The sequence below is a fragment of the Amblyomma americanum genome, chromosome 5 (genome assembly GCF_052857255.1).
Source record: "Amblyomma americanum isolate KBUSLIRL-KWMA chromosome 5, ASM5285725v1, whole genome shotgun sequence".
Lineage (NCBI taxonomy): Eukaryota > Metazoa > Arthropoda > Arachnida > Ixodida > Ixodidae > Amblyomma > Amblyomma americanum.
Window position 1 is genome coordinate 16,929,412 of NC_135501.1, and position 20,631 is coordinate 16,950,042.

At 46.5% G+C, this 20,631-nt stretch overlaps 1 protein-coding gene across 1 annotated transcript in view; it reads right to left on the bottom strand.

The window, feature by feature from the left end:
* LOC144133721 (cytochrome P450 2J4-like) overlaps nucleotides 1–19,259 on the bottom strand; it is a 443,483-nt gene extending 424,224 nt beyond the window's left edge. The window contains exon 1 of the mRNA XM_077666855.1: nucleotides 19,054–19,259. Within this exon, the coding sequence (XP_077522981.1) occupies nucleotides 19,054–19,259 (206 nt within the window). The remainder of the gene's footprint in view (nucleotides 1–19,053) is intronic.
* Nucleotides 19,260–20,631: the final 1,372 nt, after the last annotated feature.

Below are 20,631 nucleotides of genomic sequence, written 5' to 3' on the forward strand. Positions count from 1 at the left end.
AATATACAGTATTTCTCGTTATTCGAGGGCGTATAATCGTGAATCAAGGGGAAGGAATGCATTATTTATTTACATAACGCTACTTACCACGTTGGAAGCACGGGCAAGGACACAAAGTTAAGCAAAACATGCGCGCGCACGAACACACGCACAGACACAGGCACACACACAATCTGTGATGACAACAACACACAGGAGAACGCGAAAAATGTGAACACAGTAATGGCATTAAATGGATGAGGTCATAGCTACCCGTGCACAGTAGTCACACTGTATATTCTGCTATTACCGTTTCTTCCCACCCTACCCCTGAATCCCTTACGCGGGAGTCTTTGTGCTCGACTTGCTCCAATTTCTTATAGTATTTATCTTTCTTTTTTCTTTCGTAACTGTATTTTTTTCTGAACGATGTCTGGATATAGTCCTTTTCCCATGAGAAATAAAAAAATGATTGCACACAAATTTTCGTTTATAAATAAGGCCAATCCGTCACTGTAGTGATTTTTTAAAAGAAAAAATTGGCTTCTTTCCTAAACATAAGAGAAATAGTTATAGACTTCCCGTGACACGTTTTATGGGAACTGAGGTTTTCCAGAGAAATATCAAGTAAAACATGGGGCATCTTATAGCCATTGTTATTTACCATCGCCCACTGAGGAATTATTTTGTCGGCGTGATTTTTATTTCAGGTGACATCAGAGTTTCTAAAGTTAAGCGTCCACAACGCCAGTCATTTCGCTCCGCCCTTCTACTTCACTGCGCATCCCTGCAGACCGTTCTTTACTGGAGTTTACAGCTGCTCTTGCTCCCTTTGCGAATGCGCAGCCGGCGGCAGCGCTTCTTACAAGTTCTGTGTGAGCGTGTGTTTATACAACCTGAGGTGTGTGCGCACGGCATCAAGTGGAATAATAATAATAATAATAATATAATAATAATTGGTTTTTGGGGAAAGGAAATGGCGCAGTATCTGTCTCATATATCTTTGGACACCTGAACCGCGCCGTAAGGGAAGGGATAAAGGAGGGAGTGAAAGAAGAAAGAATGAATAGGTGCCGTAGTGGAGGACTCCGGAATAATTTCGACCACCTGGGGATCTTTAACGTGCACTGACATCGCACAGCACACGGGCGCCTTAGCGTTTTTCCTCCATAAAAACGCAGCCGCCGCGGTCGGGTTCGAGCCCGGGAACTCCGGATCAGTAGTCGAGCGCCCTAACCACTGAGCCACCGCGGCGGGGCTCAAGTGGAATCGGTATTCGGGTGCTGCCAGCACCGCCGCTGCAAGAGTCGAATCTATCGCCATCGTTGAACCTTGCATTCGGCTGTGCGCTGACCGATAAGATACGCACAGCTCACATTTTCAGGCTAAGACACTACTTAGCGGGGTCAAACCCTACCAAGAATCTTGTGTGAAGCCTCGGAGTTACTCTGCTAAGCCAAGGTCAGTTCGGAGCAGCGTCACGCCAGCTTTAAACAATGAGAAGAGGGCGTCGCGCCCGCTGCCGCGGAGTGGAGAGAGGGTGTGAAGATGAGTTCAGTTTAGTTTATGGCCGTTTTACGTCTTAAAGCGACTCGGGCTATGAGGGACGCCGTAGTGAAGGGCTCCAGAAATTTCGACCTCCAGGGGTTCTTTACCGTGCACTGACATCGCACAGTATACAGGCCTCTAGAATTTTGCCTCCATCGAAATTCGGACAGCGTGGCCGGAATTGAACCCGCGTCTTTCGGGTCAGCAGCCGAGCGCCGTAGCCACTAAGCCACCACGGCGGCTTGGTGTGAAGATGAAGAGCGAGAACCGCGTTTGCCTCCTAATGCTGATGCCAGTAAGAAGAGGCGAAGAATAAACACATGCTTCCGCACGTCTACTGGGCTTAATTACCTGAAAACCCCACACTTCTTTCCCGGGTCCCTCAGAGCCATTGCAGTGCGGGGAAATATAAAGTACCACTATTACCGCATTTTCTCTTGCCACAGCCGTCTTTGCGTTGAAGGAGATGCTATTGGAAGTGCGGAAGAGGCAATGCGCCGGCGCTTATGCTCTGATCAAAGCGGGTTCTGATCACATCCCAGATTATGGGAGCGGAGCTCTTACAGCTTTTTCCATATTCGAACCTCTTCTATCGCCGAGTACGATTACCCTAGACCGCGAAAACTACTGAAGGATGAGGGTTTAAAGTGCTCTAATTGCCGTGCACCTTCCTCATGTAAAGCCCTTGTAATCGAAGTTGAGTCCAGCGGGCCGCTGTTACCTGTCTTGTTTCTCTATACTTGCTATATATAAGCAGCTTCAGAAAATGAATTACACCCAGCTGCAGGTTATAAGACAAGCCGATTCTGTTACCAGCGTCTCTGCTTCAGTGTTGAGCTTCATTTCCGATCAACATTCGTTATACGCTGGCAGCCCCCCCCCCCCCCCCAAAAAAAATTAAAAAAAATGAAAATAAAAATTATTATTGCCCAAAGTTTCGCATGTACAGTCGCTCAGGAACGAACCAACTTGAGTTCTCGAAGCTGTAAGCATTCACACGTTACGCGGAATTTCCTCAGTGCGCGAAGCGATGCGGCGGTTGCTGGGCGCGGTTTTCAGTCCCGTGCGATCAGCCACAGCTGGCTGCTCGGGTAGGAGGGCAGTGAGGGGGTTTAAATTGGGCGTTCCCACGTGGAGTGGCATAAAGTGGGCTGGGCGCTTTTGCTTGCCTGGCAGTGCGCAGGGTATTGTGAGGGGAAGAAAGTGTGCTTGTGGTGGAGGTTCAGGAATGAGTTCTCCTGGAGCTGGAGATCATATGGGCCCCTTTTGAACAGGCTAGAACGTGTCATTGATCGGCGTGGAAGCAGATCGGTGCGACGGTAAACTTCGAAATGTTTTTTCTAGCGTGCAACACTAATTTCTCGGAAATCCCAGAGTAAAATGTCCTTACCACTAGCTCTTTCGGCCCTCCCAGTGTCACTTGACACCCCAACACAATTATTCCGCTTTCGCCTCAGTAACGGAAGAAAATACTATTAATTTTTAATACAATATTCCTCCGGGATTCCTGTTACTATCGGCATTACTGCTCATGCATTTCCATTGAGCTGTGCGGTATAAGGAAGAAGTAGCAGCATGGTAGGTATGGGGTGAATAAGCCGAGGTATAGCAAATTTGTAGCCTTACATCTCGCTAGCCATTTGTTCTCTTGCGCTCGGGTTATTAAATGGCTTGTGAAAAGCCTACCCAAGCTCATATCCCTGTCGTACATATTATTCAATGCGTAGACGCTGCGCTTGAGCCCGTTTTTGACATGTACGATTTTAAAACGACCAGGGCTCAACGGTTGCCAGCGGTTTCCATTAGGTGACTATACGTGATCTTTGTAGAAGGGAATCTGCTAGTATTTTTGCGGATGCGTCTTTATTAGTATGTTCGCTGGACTGCTGACATGAATGTTCATCGCAGCAAATGGACGAAATCTTCAGATTAGCTTTCTGATGAACTGGAAAATGGAAATTTTTGCCATCATACAAGGTGAATGTTCGGATGTCGGCGAACAGCAACCGGAGCAGAGGAATGGTGAGAGAAAAAAACGGCCGTGGCTTATCTTGGTTAAGCCTGGTGATAGCGAAGCAGGGCCAGCCTTGGTGAGAGATTTCTCCTGTCTTTTCTTCGAACGCTCTTGTCTCTGCTGGGGCGTTTCTTCTTCACGCTGTTTTCTTCGCTTTTCGTTTTCCTTCTCTCGAAACGCACGTTCCTTCTCGAGCCGCTGCTGCCGCTGGTCCGGGATTTCTTGGACACGCCTCTGCCGTTTAGTCGCGTTCCAGCGTTCTGAACTAGTAGAAGGAGACTCACTGTCGGGCAAACTCATAACTTCTTCCTTTGCCCCTGCTGTTTCTACAGAGGAGGTTGCACGTTGTCGCCGAGCTGCATACTGGGCACGCCGCTTAGAAAGTCGTTCTCGTTCTTCTTCCGTCTCCGTAGCTCGCTGATGCTTCCTCTTTGCATTCTGCCGAGCTGCCTTGTTCGTAGGCACCATCGTAACATCTGGCTGTATGACTGCCTTGGCGAGAGGAGCGGAGCTGTTTTATACAGCTGGTGTGACGTCACTCTGACCGTGAGAGGAGCGGGAGTTAGGCCGCCGTTGGTGGCTACCGCCTCGCCTCGCGACGGCGTGAGATGGGGCCCCGTTTTTACACAGCTGGTGTGACGTCACACCGACCGTAGCGCCCCTGGTGAGAGGAGCGGGAGTTAGGCCGCCGTTGGTGGCTACCGCCTCGCCTCGCGACGGCGTGAGATGGGGCCCCGTTTTTACACAGCTGGTGTGACGTCACACCGACCGTAGCGCCCCTGGTGAGAGGAGCGGGAGTTAGGCCGCCGTTGGTGGCTACCGCCTCGCCTCGCGACGGCGTGAGATGGGGCCCCGTTTTTACACAGCTGGTGTGACGTCACTCTAGGTCAAGTGGTGTGACGTCACGCAGCGAGGTCACGCTAAAGGTCAATGGTGCCTACCACCGCCTCGCCACGGAACGGGCTGAAATGCGACCTAAAGTAGTATTGCTTCGCAATAAAAGCACGCCTCACCTTGCGCTTTTATTCCTTTTTTTCTCTGCCGCTCTCCTCCTCCCGTGAGCATCGGCAGTGAATGCAAGAACCTAGCGGGGTATTCACACTGAAACTCGCGCACCGCCACTCGTGCACCACGTGTGGCGCACTCGACTCTGGGAGCAATGCAGTGTGTTTGGCGGTTTTCATCTGAGAGCATATACGGTGTGCTCATAAACAGCTCCTGCTCTCTCCCCTACCGGGAGGTATCCGCGCCGCATAAGCTGTACGGATGAGAGACAATTTCTTGGCACCTGTAGAGAACATCATTTGATCAAGATACAGACACGACAGATTATCTTCCAGTTTAGGAATTATTTTATAGTAAACAGCTGGCTTGAAAACAGGTACAAACCAGATGCATTGAGCTTCGCGCAAGCTTAAAACTTAGACGTGCCGAGCTCCGCGCTTGGCAAACAAGATACAGCAGCGTCTTTTCTGACAACTGCAAGATCGATCTATCCCTTACAGGGTGAAAAAGGCTTCTTTAGAGTTCCCTACACTGCAAAATAAGAAAATTTTCCGTTCATTTCTTTGTGGTCGATTGCGGCAACCAGAACAGTTCCTTTCGCATTTTACACCCACTGAGCCCTGATGTCCAATTTTGACACCATACCCGTAAATCATTTAATACTTGCACCATGAGTTTTTATTTTTTACTACGTGTTTATCGAGCCTTAGTCATTGTAAAAGCATGCAGCACTAAAATATACGACCAAATTGAAAAATCCAGGGACGAAAGGGCTAGAGAGCTTTAGCACCGGCGTACGATAAATTATACTGTGGCTACGACTGCACGGTGAAATATGACCTGGCATGTATTGCAATAGCAACATCAACATGTTACCGAATTGGGAAGAGGGGCTGTCCAGCTCTTCTGAAACTGTGTTAGCTCTGAAATGTTAAATCTGTTTTATTTGTACTACGACTGCCTGAGTACAAACATTAAGGACGAATAAGCAGCAGAAAGTTCTGTTTTCTTGTAGAATGATATCTCACTGAAATTAGTTTGCTGCAACCAACCCCTCATTTTTCTTGTGAAACACAATATCCCACTCACTCCTATTATTGCTCAGAAATTTCTCTTAAATTCCTTGAAGTGCGAGGCAATAAAACTTTATTATTGACGAAACTCATTTATTTTTTACGACAATTATTTCATTTGCTGATAACTTTCTTAAACAACAGTGCATTCAAACTAAAAACTTACCAATTTCCCATCAACACGCGTCAGTAAATATCTTCAATCCTTACGTCATAATCGTTACGTCAAATTCTACGCATTTAAGTTTCGACCGCTTGTCATTTTAGCCTTATTGTGAACAATGAACACTTACGGGTTCCGAAACTTCAAAAAGTTTTTATTTTGACTTGGCCAGTGACTGTAGTACTTTTGCTTGTAGTAATGCCTAACCAGACGAACTTTCGTCAAACCCTGGACTATGTCCACTACAGGAGTGTTTTTGGACAAGACTTTTTTTTACCTTTCTTTCCCGCGCTCTAAGATGCGAAAGCAGTAAGGCTTGTTGGGAAAGTTGAAATGAAATTGCTAAAAAAACACAGTTTGTGCTCGGCTAAGAGAATATGGCTGCTAATTTTTGTTTCGTGTTCAAGGTTGGCCTAGATGCTGCTTTGAAGTTGTCGGCTACAGTACTTCATTACTTTAGGCATTTAGTCGCATTACTAAAAATGTTTTCTTGGTGTCTAGTACATTTAAACTGAAATTTCACCGACTATACTGAGGGGTCAGTTGGTCAGACATATTATAAACAAAAACGTAGCATGTGGACGGGACGAAGAAGGGCGAAGAAAGGACCTTGTTTTAAGTCATGCGCATGCGTGTTGTTGCTCCGGGATGGGGCGCGGTTTACCGTCTCATTCTGTTCAGTTGTAAGTGGAACCAACCGTCCTATCTTCGCCATTCTTCGTCCCGTCCATATGCTACGTTTTTGTTTATAACAGTTATACTGACAGCAGTATATAGACAGCAGTAAGAAAACTATCACTTTCATATCAACAAATATTAATAGAATGTACTCGGCTAAGAAAATGCGACTGGTAATCAGTGTTTCATGTTTAAGGTTGCTTTAGTTGCTTTTGATGTTACGCTAGAATATTTAATTAATTCAGGCATTTAATAGAATGAAAAGAAAACGTTCTTTCGGTTTCTAGTATATTTCTACTTACAGAAGAACAAAGAAAGCAGTAAGATAGTTGTATCTACTTCCTATCAGCAAATGCTGGAAGAATGTGCTCTGCTAAAGGCCGATTCACACGACGGACCGTTCGCCCGCGGCCGGCGCATCAAGTGTTCGTGCGTCACCAAACTGAGAGGCGTGCTGTCGGCCCGCGGACTGGACAACCGAGGAAGTTCAAGTGCCTGTCCCCTCGCGGTAATCAGCGGCGGCCCGCGAAGATGCGCGCGCTAGCTCTGGCAACCGCCGCTCTTGCCAACATTTCGGCTGCCGCATTTCTCTGAGTGGCGTTGAGTTGGCGCGCTGTTTTGGCAAGCTGCACTGCGTTCGCTACCATGACAAAGCGATCGACTGGGCTAGTAAGACGGCCCAGACCATTGAGGAATTGGACAAAGGGCCGCACATGCATCATTAAATCGCAGTCATGGGTCTGGAGGAAAAACCAGTTTGACCAGCGTTGCCAAACACTTTAAAATAATCTGGCAACACTGGTACAACCAGCGCGTCGTCTGCTCTTTTTTTCCGTCGCATCCGCTTGACGTCATCGGATGGCAGGCCAGTTTTTAGTGGCGCATGAACACGTGATGCGCGGGCCGCGGCCTACGGACCATCGTGTGAATCGGCCTTAAGAGAATGTGGCTACTAATGTTTGTTTCGTGTTCAACGATGCTTTAATAGCTTTGAAGTGCTCGCCTTTAGTACCTGAATATTTTAAGCATTTGTTTGAATGACCAAAAATTGTTTTCTCGGTTAATAGTATATTTGTATTAACAACAGCACATAAACAGCAGTAAGAGAAAATTATTAATATAGAATGGTTTCTGTTTTAAAACGTTTTTCTAAACCCTTACTTGATTCCAAATGTATTTGCTACGAATAAAGTTTGACGCTTTTCGATATAGCGAAACTGTTTAGCTGCAAATAATTTTGCCGTACACTGAGGTAAAATGTCGTCACGCTTGTGCAAAGAAGACAGTTTTAATCACCTTAAACACCACGCAGATTGTTCATTTATTTCTCACGATGTGTCAAACTGCACCAAAATTATCTAGCAACTTTCGATTGACAGGCTTATATAGAGAGAAGTAACATTCTACCAGCTTTTTGTTAAAAACGAGCATAGAATGCAAAAATCACATTCTACTAACTTTCTACTGACAGGAGTACATTCAAATAGGTAACACTCTACCAGCTTTGTATTAATAATTGTTGATAGAATGTATAAGTCTCTACTTTTACTAAGTTTAAAGTTACCGCCTCCTTTAACACTTTCATTTTGCTAATGAAAAGTATAAAGAATTTCTAATTACGCTATAGGGTGCATCGTTACGCTGCGCTACTTCTAAAACACATGCCCCTGAAAAATGGGCGATTTCACACCAACGAACCAATTACCTTCTGCAGTCATTAAGGTACACAGTGCCAATGTTACTAAATAAGTTCAACGTATTCAGTCTTAGTAATTCTGTAATAACAAACCAAGCTTTGCGTTCAATGTTTATAGACCGAAATGTGCCTGCTGTTTCTAGCGTAAAAATTTACCATGTGTAATGAATATAGCAATGATAAAGTTGTGTCTGTCATGTGTTCGGTTATCGGTTTTCTTGTATCGTGTGCATGTAAACGCTTGTCTGTGTATAACGGCTTTCATATATCTATATACTTTTCCTTCACCTCTTATTTTTGGAAAATTATGATACAATGTGACTGCTTTTTTTCCCGAATAGTAGATATCTTAGATATTTCTTGTACTGCTGTCACTGTTCCCTGTCACCGGCTCCCAGGCGTCGCCAAGCTGTCTCTACAGGTTTTTCTTGGAGACCGTCAACATTGTCAATAGTTGAAAACACAGGTGAATTTAATTGAAAAAAAAGGTTAGCAGTGTACATGAAAAGTTAATACAAATCCTAAAGAAAGATGATAGCCATTTTTGTATGGGTGTCGGCAAGAAGCTGCGTTAAAGGGGCGATTATACAGGCAAAATTATGGATAAAGCGTTGAAAATATGAGCACGTCACACTAGCGGTATTACAGGACGTGCTACGTCCACCGCTATGGACAAGGATGACGTTGACGAACACTCTCAAGGTTCGCTTACACCTGATAAACATAAATACCCACGAGAGCAGCAAATTGGACAGCCGTCGCCGTAGCTCAGTTGGTAGAGCACCGGACGCGAGATTCGGAGGTCGTGGGTTCGGATCCAACCGGCGGCATGGTTGTTTTTTCTGCTGCTTTATAAGTAATGTTCTTTAAGAAATAGATTAATTTAAGTATTATTATCCCACTGATGGCGTGGGTTCGGATCCAACCGGCGGCATGGTTGTTTTTTCTGCTGCTTTATAAGTAATGTTCTTTAAGAAATAGATTAAGTATTATTATCCCACTGATGTGTGTGTGTGTGTGTGTGTGTGTGTGTGTGTGTGTGTGTGTGTGTGTGTGTGTGTGTGTGTGTGTGTGTGTGTGTGTGTGTGTGTGTGTGTGTGTGTGTGTGTGTGTGTGTGTGTGTGTGTGTGTGTGTGTGTGTGCGCGTGCGTCCGTGCTCGTTGTTTGACAAACATATGAAGGAAGCTAACAGCCACCGAAACCAAGGTGAATAGGTGAACTTTTCCGATTTTTTTTAATTTGTAGTTGTATATGTATACTTAGCTACCCGCGCACCATGTCAGGCACGCTTAATCGTGAGAGGCTACTCGGGAAGAGCAACCTCGGTCGCGAACCAATCCCCACAAATTGCAGCCCCTGCCTTAGAATAGCGGTGGTGGATCGCTTTACCGCTGCACCACTGCTCCAAGAGTACAGGAGTGAAACCAGTCAAAAGACGGAACACAGCGAAGAGACGAGGCACACACACGACGACTGGACTAGCAACTGTGCTTTATAGAAGAAAACAGTCTCCCAAGAAAAGTGGCAAAGTTTGCTCTAAAAGCACAGTTTCTAGTCCAGTCGTCGTGTGTGTGCCTCGTCTCTTCGCTGTGTTCCGTCTTTTGACTGGTTTTACTCCTGAACATGTACCAACTGACCCAGATTTCAACACTACTCCAGGAGTAGTAGAAAGACTCCCATAGATCTATGAATGGAGAGAATCAGGAATTCCGCATATATCGACATTAACCCCCGAATGCAGAAATGTAACTTGGCTCGAACTTAACTTCCATCGGTCTCAAGTGAGCTCCATCGTGTTTCATAAACCAAACTCGGCTTGAAGTGCGACTTGCAACCGGCTTGGCTCGATCCTAGTTCGGTCCAACTTCAAGTCGGCTGAGGAGCTTGCTTGAAGCTGACTTCGTTGTATTTTCCAACATGGCCACCTACCGATCGGACGTCGCGCGGAGGGTAGCTGCGTTCGAGTTCGCTTGCCACGCCATGGACGTAGTATTTTCTGAGGCCCATTCGTTGCCGAAGATCCCACGGCCAGCGTTACGAGATCGGGGGAACCCCATGGAGCTCTACGACGACGAGCAGTTCCTCGCCCGCTATCGGTTCTCCAAGAACGCCGTACGGGAGCTGCTCACCATGTTGCCCCTGCGTGAAAGTCCCGACAACAGGGGACAGCCTGTTCCTTCGATGCTGCAGCTACTCCTGGCTTTGAGGTTTTATGGGGCCGGCACTTTCCAAACCGTCACCGGGGATCTGGTGCGGATTTCGCAGCCCACGGTGTGCCGGCAGTTGGCAAGGTCACCTTGCTGATTGCCAAGCACCTGCGCCCGATGCTGGTGCAGTTTCCAACCGTCTCGCAGTTTGGAAAGCTGATGCGGGACTTTTATGAGATCGGTGAATTCCCTGGTGTGACCGGCTGCATAGATTGCACGCATGTCCGCATCAACAGCCCGGGTGGCGCAGATGCGGAAGTCTACCGAAACCCCAAAGGCTATTTCTCCATCAATGTGGAGGTGAGCAATGAAAATTGAAATTCTCTGAACAGTTACGACTGTTCAGCTCATTCGTATTCGTTCGCGTCGTGTACGTGCTGTAATTTTATTTATTTCCTCGCGGTGCTACGAACGTACAATCACAAGATTACTTGCCCGAAAGACGCGGGTTCGATCCCGGCCGCGGCGTTCACATTTCGATGGAGGCGAAATGCTGGAGGCCTGTGTTCTGTGCGACGTCTTTGCACGCTGAAGAACCCCAGGTGGTAGAAATTTCCGGAGCCTTTCACTACGTCGTCCTACATAGCTAAATGTGTCTCTTCGGAATATGCGATCGAGGCCCAGCATTTTCTTTTAGTACTGCTTTATAATGTAGTTTATGAGAGCGAGTTGACGGGCTAGTTGGTATTGCATGGTGTAGGAACAGCGCTAAGAACAGGACAGAAGTCAAACATGGAAGCACAGGGACGGGCGCCCGTCCCTGTGCTTCCATGTTTGACTTCTGTCCTGTTCTTAGCGCTGTTCCTACACCATGTTATAATGTAGCTTCGTACTCCATGAAGAGTGTAGCTTCGTTCTCCATGCTCCATGAAGAGTAGCACTACATTCTAGGCGCTATATCACCACGCAATCACTGTGCAAATTCACCGCAAGGAAGGTTAGTTAACATGTTTCCAATGACAGTGCATGACAAAGTTGACAAAGCTTGACCACACTTTCGAGCTGTGGCATTAAATCAACGCAATATTCCTTTATACGTGCAGGTACCAAAAAACCCACATAAAGACATGGAATGTGGTCGAAAGGACATTCGGTGTCTGGAAGCGCCACTTCCCTTGTCAGGATATGGGGCTCCAGCACAAGCCGAAACAAGCTGCAGTGATCATCACAGCGTGTGCAGCCCTGCAGAACTTTGCATGTTTGATGAAGGAGCCGCAGCCTCCTATTGAAAGCGCTCCCATCCAGGACGCTCCACCGGCTCGCACCAGCACGACAGCAGTGAGGCGGCCAGAGCACCTGCCACCTGTTGATGCTGTCAGCGACAGCTTGTCGGGAATGCAGGCACTACGGGTGCTTATCCAGAAGAGCTTCACGTAGGTAAGAAATTTACAGTCCTCAACACTGTCCCATGCATTTTGAATAAAGCATGTTTATAATGCGCACTTGCTCATGCTACCCGTATCCAAACTTTTGTGCAGGAAATAAAGAAATGTTAGAGCAATGGGAAAGACTAGCAGCAGTTCAAGCGGCGGGACGAAGAGGTCGACGAAGTGCAGCTGGGGATCCTGAGTGACTCCTGAGAGTGTGCTCATCATGACGCTCTCTGATCTACGACCGCAGACCTTCACTGCGAATACACCCCTTTACACTAGAATTTTTTCTCAGATTCGGAAGCTTTTAAGTTGCGAGCTTGTTGCACTAACAAGCTGCTACTCTTCCACTTCTAGGTTCTGCATTTCTTGCTATATTGTTCTATTTCAAATGCTATTTTTCAAGAACGCTGTATTGATCTTGCAGGAGGCGAATACCAGAAAAGCTTTTGTTGACCCTGCTGCTGAGGGTCTTAATGGCGCTCAGTTCATTTGTTTAAGAGCTGCTGCCTTTGCGGCTTTGCTTACACGCATGTGAAAAATTACCAGATTTGGTAAAGTACAACAGTTAGGCCTTAGGTGGAGCAGTCGCAGGGCTTGTGCACCTTTCCACAGAGCAAACATTTGTGTGGCTGCTTTGGTAGCGGCATGGAATTCAGGTTCCTCGCAGCAAGTAGTTCTGCTACTTCGTCTTTTCTACTTTCACCCAGCTTGCACTTCAAGCTTGGGCTCTTGCATGTCTTCCATGTGTTGGGTATGAATTTGTTTTTATGTCACAATTGTAATGACAAAGAAGTGCCCATGTGGCAGCGGGACTGCTCTCGGCGAGCGCGTGCTTCGGGTTGGTGCTGCTGGAACCGTTGACTGTCTGTGAACGCTGTTCTGCGCTTTGTACTTTCTGCCCGAAAAAGCCATTGCACAATCATTAATTTCAAATATCCCTTTTACAACAAAACGAGACGTTCCCGATTGCCTACAATGATGCAATTCCAGATCACTGCGAAGTTTTGTTTTCTGGCTTGCCAACAGAGGTGTGTTATGAATCAGTTATTAAATTTCTCACTTTTTTTGGCTGTATTGAGGTAAAAAAAAACATGAGTGTATTCTTTTCATTTGGTTTGCTTTCAAGATGGTGTAGAACGGTCGAACCTTCAGCTATCACACTGGAGCCTTCTTTTCAAGGAACGATGCTCGAGTGGTTTGTTGTGCATTGTCGCTCTCTCTCATCTCTGTCCAAAGTGGGAGTTGGTTGTTGTCATAGTATGGTGCAAAAGGTCGATTCTTTAGGTCTGAAATGGGCTTCCTGACATGATCCACATGCCTCGTCCAGCTCAATCTCTTACAACAAAGTTGCATAACGGGCAGTAACTGGCACTGAGAAAAAAGCGAAGTTCACTGCAGCATATGTGCGGAGAGGACTCCAGGCGTTGTTGTGTCATGGTGAAACATACCAACCTACAGTGTGTGACCTGTGAGCATTTTTAATTTCCAAGTGTAAAGGTCATGGTCGTACACAGAACTCCTGTAAATGTTGCACAGGCTACACAATCTGTCTTCGAGCAGTTGCACTCAATATTCATTGTTCTCGAGCCAAATGCACTTGGTGTTTGTTAGGTGCCTTGCTTTGCATGGCTGAATACAAACCCTAGATCATAAAGTGAGTCGTCATGAGCCAGCACCAACAGTAAGTCGAGATCATTGTTAGCGGGCACTACTGATGTTTGGGAACGCCTTGCTGCCGCAGTCATGGTGGACCACTGAAAGATAATTTATGACCCCAGTAGTGTTTGCAACATTTTGTTTTGTGGTTCAATGAATGGTTTGTGATATGACTAGGTAGCTACTTCTAGCTCGCAAGTGCTGTAGTGAAATCTTTTACATGCAAACACTTGAACTAGCGGTTCATTTGATTTGTACCTGCAGTTACTGGTTGGCTGTCACAGCTTAAATCTGGCTTTGCATTTGAGCCGGGCTTCTAGGAACTGTACTGATTCCACTCATCGAGAACTGGCATGTTTTGAAATTGTTACATGGTTTGGCGGGGTTCGAAATAGCAGAACGTGGGTGCCATCAGCAAGTGTTTTTTTGATGCATGCTTCTTTGTAGTCTTTTTTTGTCATGTCTAGTGCGGGTTGTCACAGGAATGTGGTCGCCATATTTTTGAAGCAATAGATTACTTCAGCAAAGCAGGAGGTTGTGGCATTGTATTGACTCAAGCTAGGGCCCACCTTGTAGACGGCATAGGAGGAATCGCATTCTTTAAGGGTTTCGGTTGTTGAGTAGGAGGCACTAGCTGCGATGGTTTAGGCTTGATGAGACAGCAAAGATAATGGAAGGAGTAGAGAGCGGTGTTGGCCTTTGAGCATTTATGTGGTGTTGACTTGCGTGAGCCAATATTGTTGAGACTTTTTATACATGAAAACTTTAACAATGTGGCCTGCAATTTTCCCTACTGGTTGGTTTTGCAAGCCATGCCAGGGGAGGTTTTTCCTTCCTAGAGCAGCCATATTTGTAGCATACAGCAATGCGTATTTCTATGAATAAATTGCTGTTTGCATACAAAGATCCATATAGCCATAGCAGCAGAAGTACCACGCAACCATCCTACCTGCCTCCTCCTCTGTGATAGCTTGTCAGACTTGCATGCAAGGCGGTGACGGGGCTGTATGTCTGTTTCCACCGAGTCATGTGCTTAAAACCGTGCATGTGCAAATGAAGTGTAGTTATGTGGATTTGCCACATAATATTTGTGCAAGCATTCACACAGCATTCCAGTTTCATTCAGTCGTAGGAACCGTTTATTCTGGTGCCTCTCGCAGCCTACGAAGCTGTTCAAGTTTGATTTATTTTTCAATTTCTAAGATTTCCAATTCCAATTTTTTTTCTGCATATCGAGGAGTTTTTTTCTCCTGCCGCTCTTGCAGAATACTGTTGTGGTCCTCTCGCATCAGTTGCAGACGCAGTCCATGCTCTTCGCGCAGTAAGGCCGCTCTATAGTCGTTCTCATCTGCCAGGGACCTTTCTAAAAGGGCCATACGCCCTCTTGGAGCCCTGCCAGCGTCACCGGTGGCCACTGCTTCAGCAGTAGTGGGACCAGCGGCAGCTCCAGAAGCAACTGTAGCACTGCTGCAGCCTGCTGCAGCTGTGCTGGAAGCATCAACAGGTTGCATCAACAGGAAGCATCAACAGGAAAAAAGAGATTGCTCTCCTGCTCAACTGCTTCTCGAGTTGCCCCACTCCTAACAACAGCAGCCGCTGGTGACTGCGGCTCATACACGAGCGGAGGTTCCCAGTCGTCTTCTGTAATAAAGAAAAGGTAAAAATTAGTTAGACAAATCTAAGCTTACAACACATTAGCTGTCTGCCTCAATAGCATAGATGGTTGGGTCAATTGGTGAAGAGACATTATAACGGAAGCTTTATAATGTTCTTATATATGGCACCACTTGCCCTTCTCAGCGCCAAATAGCTGCCGTTGTTTCTGGGGGCCCCAGTTTAGTCGGTCGGTTTTGTTCTGCCATATTCCTCCCCTTTCACTCTGAAATATGCCTGATGACCTCATTTTATTTGTTACTGCTGATACAGTAGTGATAGTCACGCAGGCCCCGAGTTTTACACATGTGGTTATCCTCTAACTCTGCACATGCAGCTTTTTTGCTCTTTCAATGGGTTTCTTTTTAATTTTAGTATATTTGCTAGTTTGCACTCATGCGTGTCCTCTGCCCAGGGAGCCAGTTAAACGCCCTTCATTTCCTCAAAATCATCAGCGTCTAGAACTTTGTCAATGCCAATGAACGCCGCAGCTTTCACTTTGTATATCCTGGAGTAGCTGAGCTAATCCACTTTCATTTTTTTGCAAAGGTTTTTTTTTGTAATGCATGCCTGCCTGCCTGCTTCGCCGCATATATGCGACACCAAAGCCAAAATGAGGCATACAAGAAAGGTGACAAAATACTGCAGCCTGAGCCTGCAGCCTGAGCTTGAGGGCTACAGAAAACATGCGCTTCGAGTGAAACCTCTGCATTGCAAAACTAACAATTTCCTTGAAACTAGCAGCCAAATTCGAAAAGGCTTTGAGCATTACACATAGGCAAGCTGCACCAGTATTCACAAGAATGTTGTTACCTTATCCCTGGAGCACCATCATGTACAAGTACACAGAAATATGAAAATTTATGTGAAGGAGTGCATGTAAAATTAAACTGCATTAAAGTTGGCATTCGTTTAATGTGAGGCAGGAATGGCAAACAAGACTCAAAAACCTCATCAGGAGAGAATGTCATAATGAATGCAGTTCAGGTTGCAGCACTGAATGCTTGCTCTCTCGTTGTCCGACGGTTAACCAACTCCTCGCCTTCCGCTACAGGAACACAGCATACCACTCGTAGGCCGTCAAGACAAAATGCGTTCAGAGTGCTGTCCAACAACATGCAGCTTGGAGCAGGTCATCCTTTCGCACTGTCAACCAATGCAGCCTTTATCTGCACAAACATTCAGCCAACCACATGTAGAGCAGCTTTCCACAGTGTTGTATTAAATGAGATTTTTATAATGTGTTGTAGATGAGCCGTACAGTCCTCACAGCAGGTTCGAGGCAATGAAAAACATTGAAAGAGCGTCAATTGTGACAGTAAACGCTGCCGTTGTCATCAAAGGAATATAAAGAGAGGAGTGCTGTTTTTCTACAACATGCAAAGTGCTTTCTTTACCTGCATAATGGAATTCTGCATTGCCTGCTCCATCCACCATTGGCTGCAACAATCTTACAACAGGCAAACTTGCCACTGGTGGCAGGTCAATGCCTCCATCAGAGTCAGTCTGGTTGCCTACCCTGGTCATTATGTGGCTGGCAACAGCAATCACTTGCTCACTTTGAGCGCTCACAGTGCATTGAGCTGACCCTCCTCCTGAAAAGAAAAAAGACACCGCACACAGTGAAGTACTCTTAATTTATAGATAATGTGCCATTAAAATATTTTGTTCATGAAGTGCCACACAAAAGCAACCAAAGGCACACCAATGCATGCAACTGTGTGTTGTTTTCGCTACGTTTTTGTGCCACCCGTCCTAGCAGTGCCAGGAATGAGTAAAGGTAGGTAGCTGTATGTACAGCCTTCTGGATTTTCAATAGTACCAAGCAACTGTCAATAGCGCGGCAAGTATCATCATGAACATGAAGGTCGCCAGTGTGGGCACTGTCTAATCTACGGTGCACCCAATTTGGCTCCGCGGCGCGATAGTATGCGAAGGGTACCAACTCCGAGCAAAATCGTCCGTTGTCAATTCGCTGCTGGCCTGGCGCGAGCCCTCCGTCCCACTGCACTGCCCGCTCATCGTCGTCTTCTATGCAGCAGAAATCGCATGCTTTCGTACTGACTTCAATGTAGTAAACATTCTCTGTAGTTTTTAAAAATTACGGAGGCTGTACAGGATACTTCTTGTGCATTATTTACACGATTAACGCAGGTTGCATTTATCTACGTTTGTAAATAAAGCGGAGTACACTGCACCGAAACGTTAATAAGTGCCCATTTCCGTGTTATCAAACTGTTCCTAAAAACCTATGCATTCCAGTACACGCTGCTTACGCAGACCGAAGTAGAATAATCATGCCCTTATCCATGGCATACAAAGCATGCAGGAACAAGCATTTGTAAACGGCCTGCAAGCCGCGCTCACCTGTCTTGTGGCGGTCTCTCTTTTTCCTCGCGTCCTCCTCCTTCGACTTTTGTTTCAGGTTGGCCCAGCATTTCTTGAGCTGATTGGGGTCACGTCGGGTCACCCCGTGATTGCTGTTAAACAGCCCGACAATTTCCTTCCAAGTGGCGTTTTTTTTTTTTTTTGGCAGCGACGACACATCGGTTTTTTTGCACTCTAATATATGCCGACGTGCATTAACCAAACACAATAACAATTCCTTTTCCTCGAAAGTGAACCGAGGCGCTGGTCTCCGCTGGGAGCAGGAGTCTTTTTGTGATGATTGCTCAGACATTTTCTTGCCGCGATTCGAACTAAGGCGAACAGAGCGCGTGCGGGAAAGACTTGCCAGTAGCTACACGTGCACAAGAAAGAAAAAGCATGGGAAAAACTGGCTATGGCTCAACTAGGATTGGCTCAATGCGGAGCACGTTGCCAGCCAAAAACGTCAATCAAGCGGAAGCAGCGGGTGGCACTGAAGTAGTTTTTATTGTTGGCAATTTTATGCAGGTCACTCACACCTAGTGCCTGTTTATGACTGCTGAACGAGATGCGTTGTTTTATAGGAGCAAAATGGGCGTTATTATAATAGATTGTTCAATACTCTCATCCCCAGACGAGCAATGCGCCCTCGCTTTCAAGCACGCGCTTAACTTGACGAAGCAGGTCAGGTTGAGCATCTATGAAACACGAAACCCAACTTGACCGTTCTGAAGCCGCCTTGGTGCTTCGACTCGACTTGCCGAAGTTGAGTCGAAGCGCGAGCCAAGTTACATTTCTGCATTCGGGGGTAACACACCATAGCTGCCTGAACACCTGCAATCCGTAAACTGTGGATAGGTACATCGAACTGCTAGAGCATCTAATTCGCATTTGGCTGAAATACGAAAATCGGCTATCATTTTTATTGTTTGTTTGTGTGTGGGGGGAGGGGGGAAGTATGGTCTTTCTGTGCCCTTTTTCTTCGGCTTGGCATGCAGATAGAGCGCAGGCACTGAATTGGATCGCCGGGCGTCTATTATTTTATAAAAACCTATGTATTGTAACCGTCGTCACGTCCATCACTTTCTGAAAGCAGTTAGAACCCAGGCAGGAGCATATATTTCAGATCTACCGTACATTCTGCGGTGCAACGCCGTATAACAAGTTTATCTTACTGGTACTCACATTTGGCCCAGAAACGTTCTGGCTATCAAAAAGGGTTCAAATTAAATTAAGTAAAACGCAGCGTGCTATGGAAAGGAAAAAGAGAGGTGCAAGGCTAATGGACAGGAAGAGGGCAGAGCAGAATAATGAACAAACGGGTGAAAGACATCATAATCTGTATCAAAAAGAAGAAATGGGGGTCGGCTAGGCATGCATTGCAAAGGCTAGATAGCCGATGGTAGTTAAAGGTGACGGAATGGATACCAAGAGAACGCAAGCGTAGCAGGGGGCGGAAAAAGTTTAGATGGGCGCACGAGATAAAGAAGTTTGCCGGTACTAGGTAGCCTCATCTGGTACAAGAGTGTGTTAAGTGGAGAGATGTGGGAGAGGGCTTTGTACTGCAGTGGACGTTGTCAGGCAGATGATGTATAATCGGCGCGTTGAACTGACAAGGCCTATATAGTGCGTGGAACCTACCTGAGCACAGGGCCGTACAGCTTGGCCCAACGGATGCAATCGCTGAAGTAGAATTCGCGCTTGACGGAGAAAAGGTTTCCAACGAAGGGCAGACCAGGCGGACCAGGAGGAAGACGTCTGCTTCGACATTGAAAGTAGCCAGTAACCAAAATCAGGACCGCCAAGAGAAGCGTAACTGTCGGCAGGAACGTGGGCTCCCCGAGCATTGCGTACAGTTGCCACTCCTGTATACGCAGAAAGAGATCGTAGGGTGTAGCTTCCAGTACTCAGGAATTTCACAGCAGTGGCAGAAAACGTTCTTGCCTTACGTGCACACGACTATGGTAGATTACTGCAGTGTGCACGTGAACCGCCCTTGAAGGACGAGAACAATGACAGCCACTGCATGGAAGGAACCCCGTTTATTCTGTGGCGCGCGCACATACACACACACACGCACGCACGCATTCACGCACACACACTTTCATGCACGCACAACTGTAGCCCCTTGGTAGTATTTACATTGAAAACGAAACAAGAACTGTATATACAAAACATTTCCTTCCTTTATTTTAAAGTTAGTAATTTAGTACATTATTAAGTAGTCAAAGCATTTCATCATGTCAAAGCATTTACTAGTGTCACAAGCACATGTACATATAACGAATTGCAGTTTTAGAAAATGATCACAAGGCAGTCCATTTATGCACTGTTCACCAAGAGTTCATACTATATGTGGCTATACCGGTGAGGCGGGCGTCTCTTATATGGTGGCAGAACACGACGCGGATGCTCCGGCGTTGTCGACGACACCTCTTTTCTGTCATGAGGTGGGTCGGAAGTATGAAGGACTGGCCCCAGCAATTGGGCGTCAGGAGAAGACCCGTGCTGAATGTGATCACTATCAGTGGGGTCCACGATTCAAGCGCCGCTTGAACCCTGGACTGCTGCGCCGCATTCAATATTTTGCCGTCATCGAGATGAAAAGACGGTTGTGCATATTTCTTCGTTACCTTGCGGGGACCCATGAAACCGAAGTCTCCCTTGAAATAAGTGACTGGCTTCTTCACCCGAACAAGGTCTCTAGCTTTCGCAGTTGTCTCTTTTGCAGACCTGCGACTGTCCGTATACTGCTGGCTGCACTGCTGTTGCTTCTTCACCCATTTGCGCAGGCGCTCCAGCTCCGAGTCTGGGTGACTGAAAAATGCAGGTGACGGGTATCTGACTACATCAAGTCTTGTTCGTGGTACGCGTCCATGGAGCAGTAACGCAGGGGTAAGCCCGTAGTGGCGTACTGACTGCAGAAGTAAATTCCCAAGTACTCGATTACTGCTTCATGAAGCGGGCGCTGCTCCAACGCTGCCACTTGAACGTACAACGAAAACTCTTTTAAAACGTTCCACTTCCCCGTTCACTTGCGGATAATACAGGGCTGAATACAGAAGGCGGGTGCCACAGTCTTTTAGAAATTGCTCAATCCCTCTATACGAGAACCGTGGCCTATTGTCGCAAACGATGTCATGCGAGTAACCTTCGCGAAAAAATACAGAAAGAAAAAACTTTTTGACTGATTTGTGGAGGCGTCGCCGCAGAAGTGTA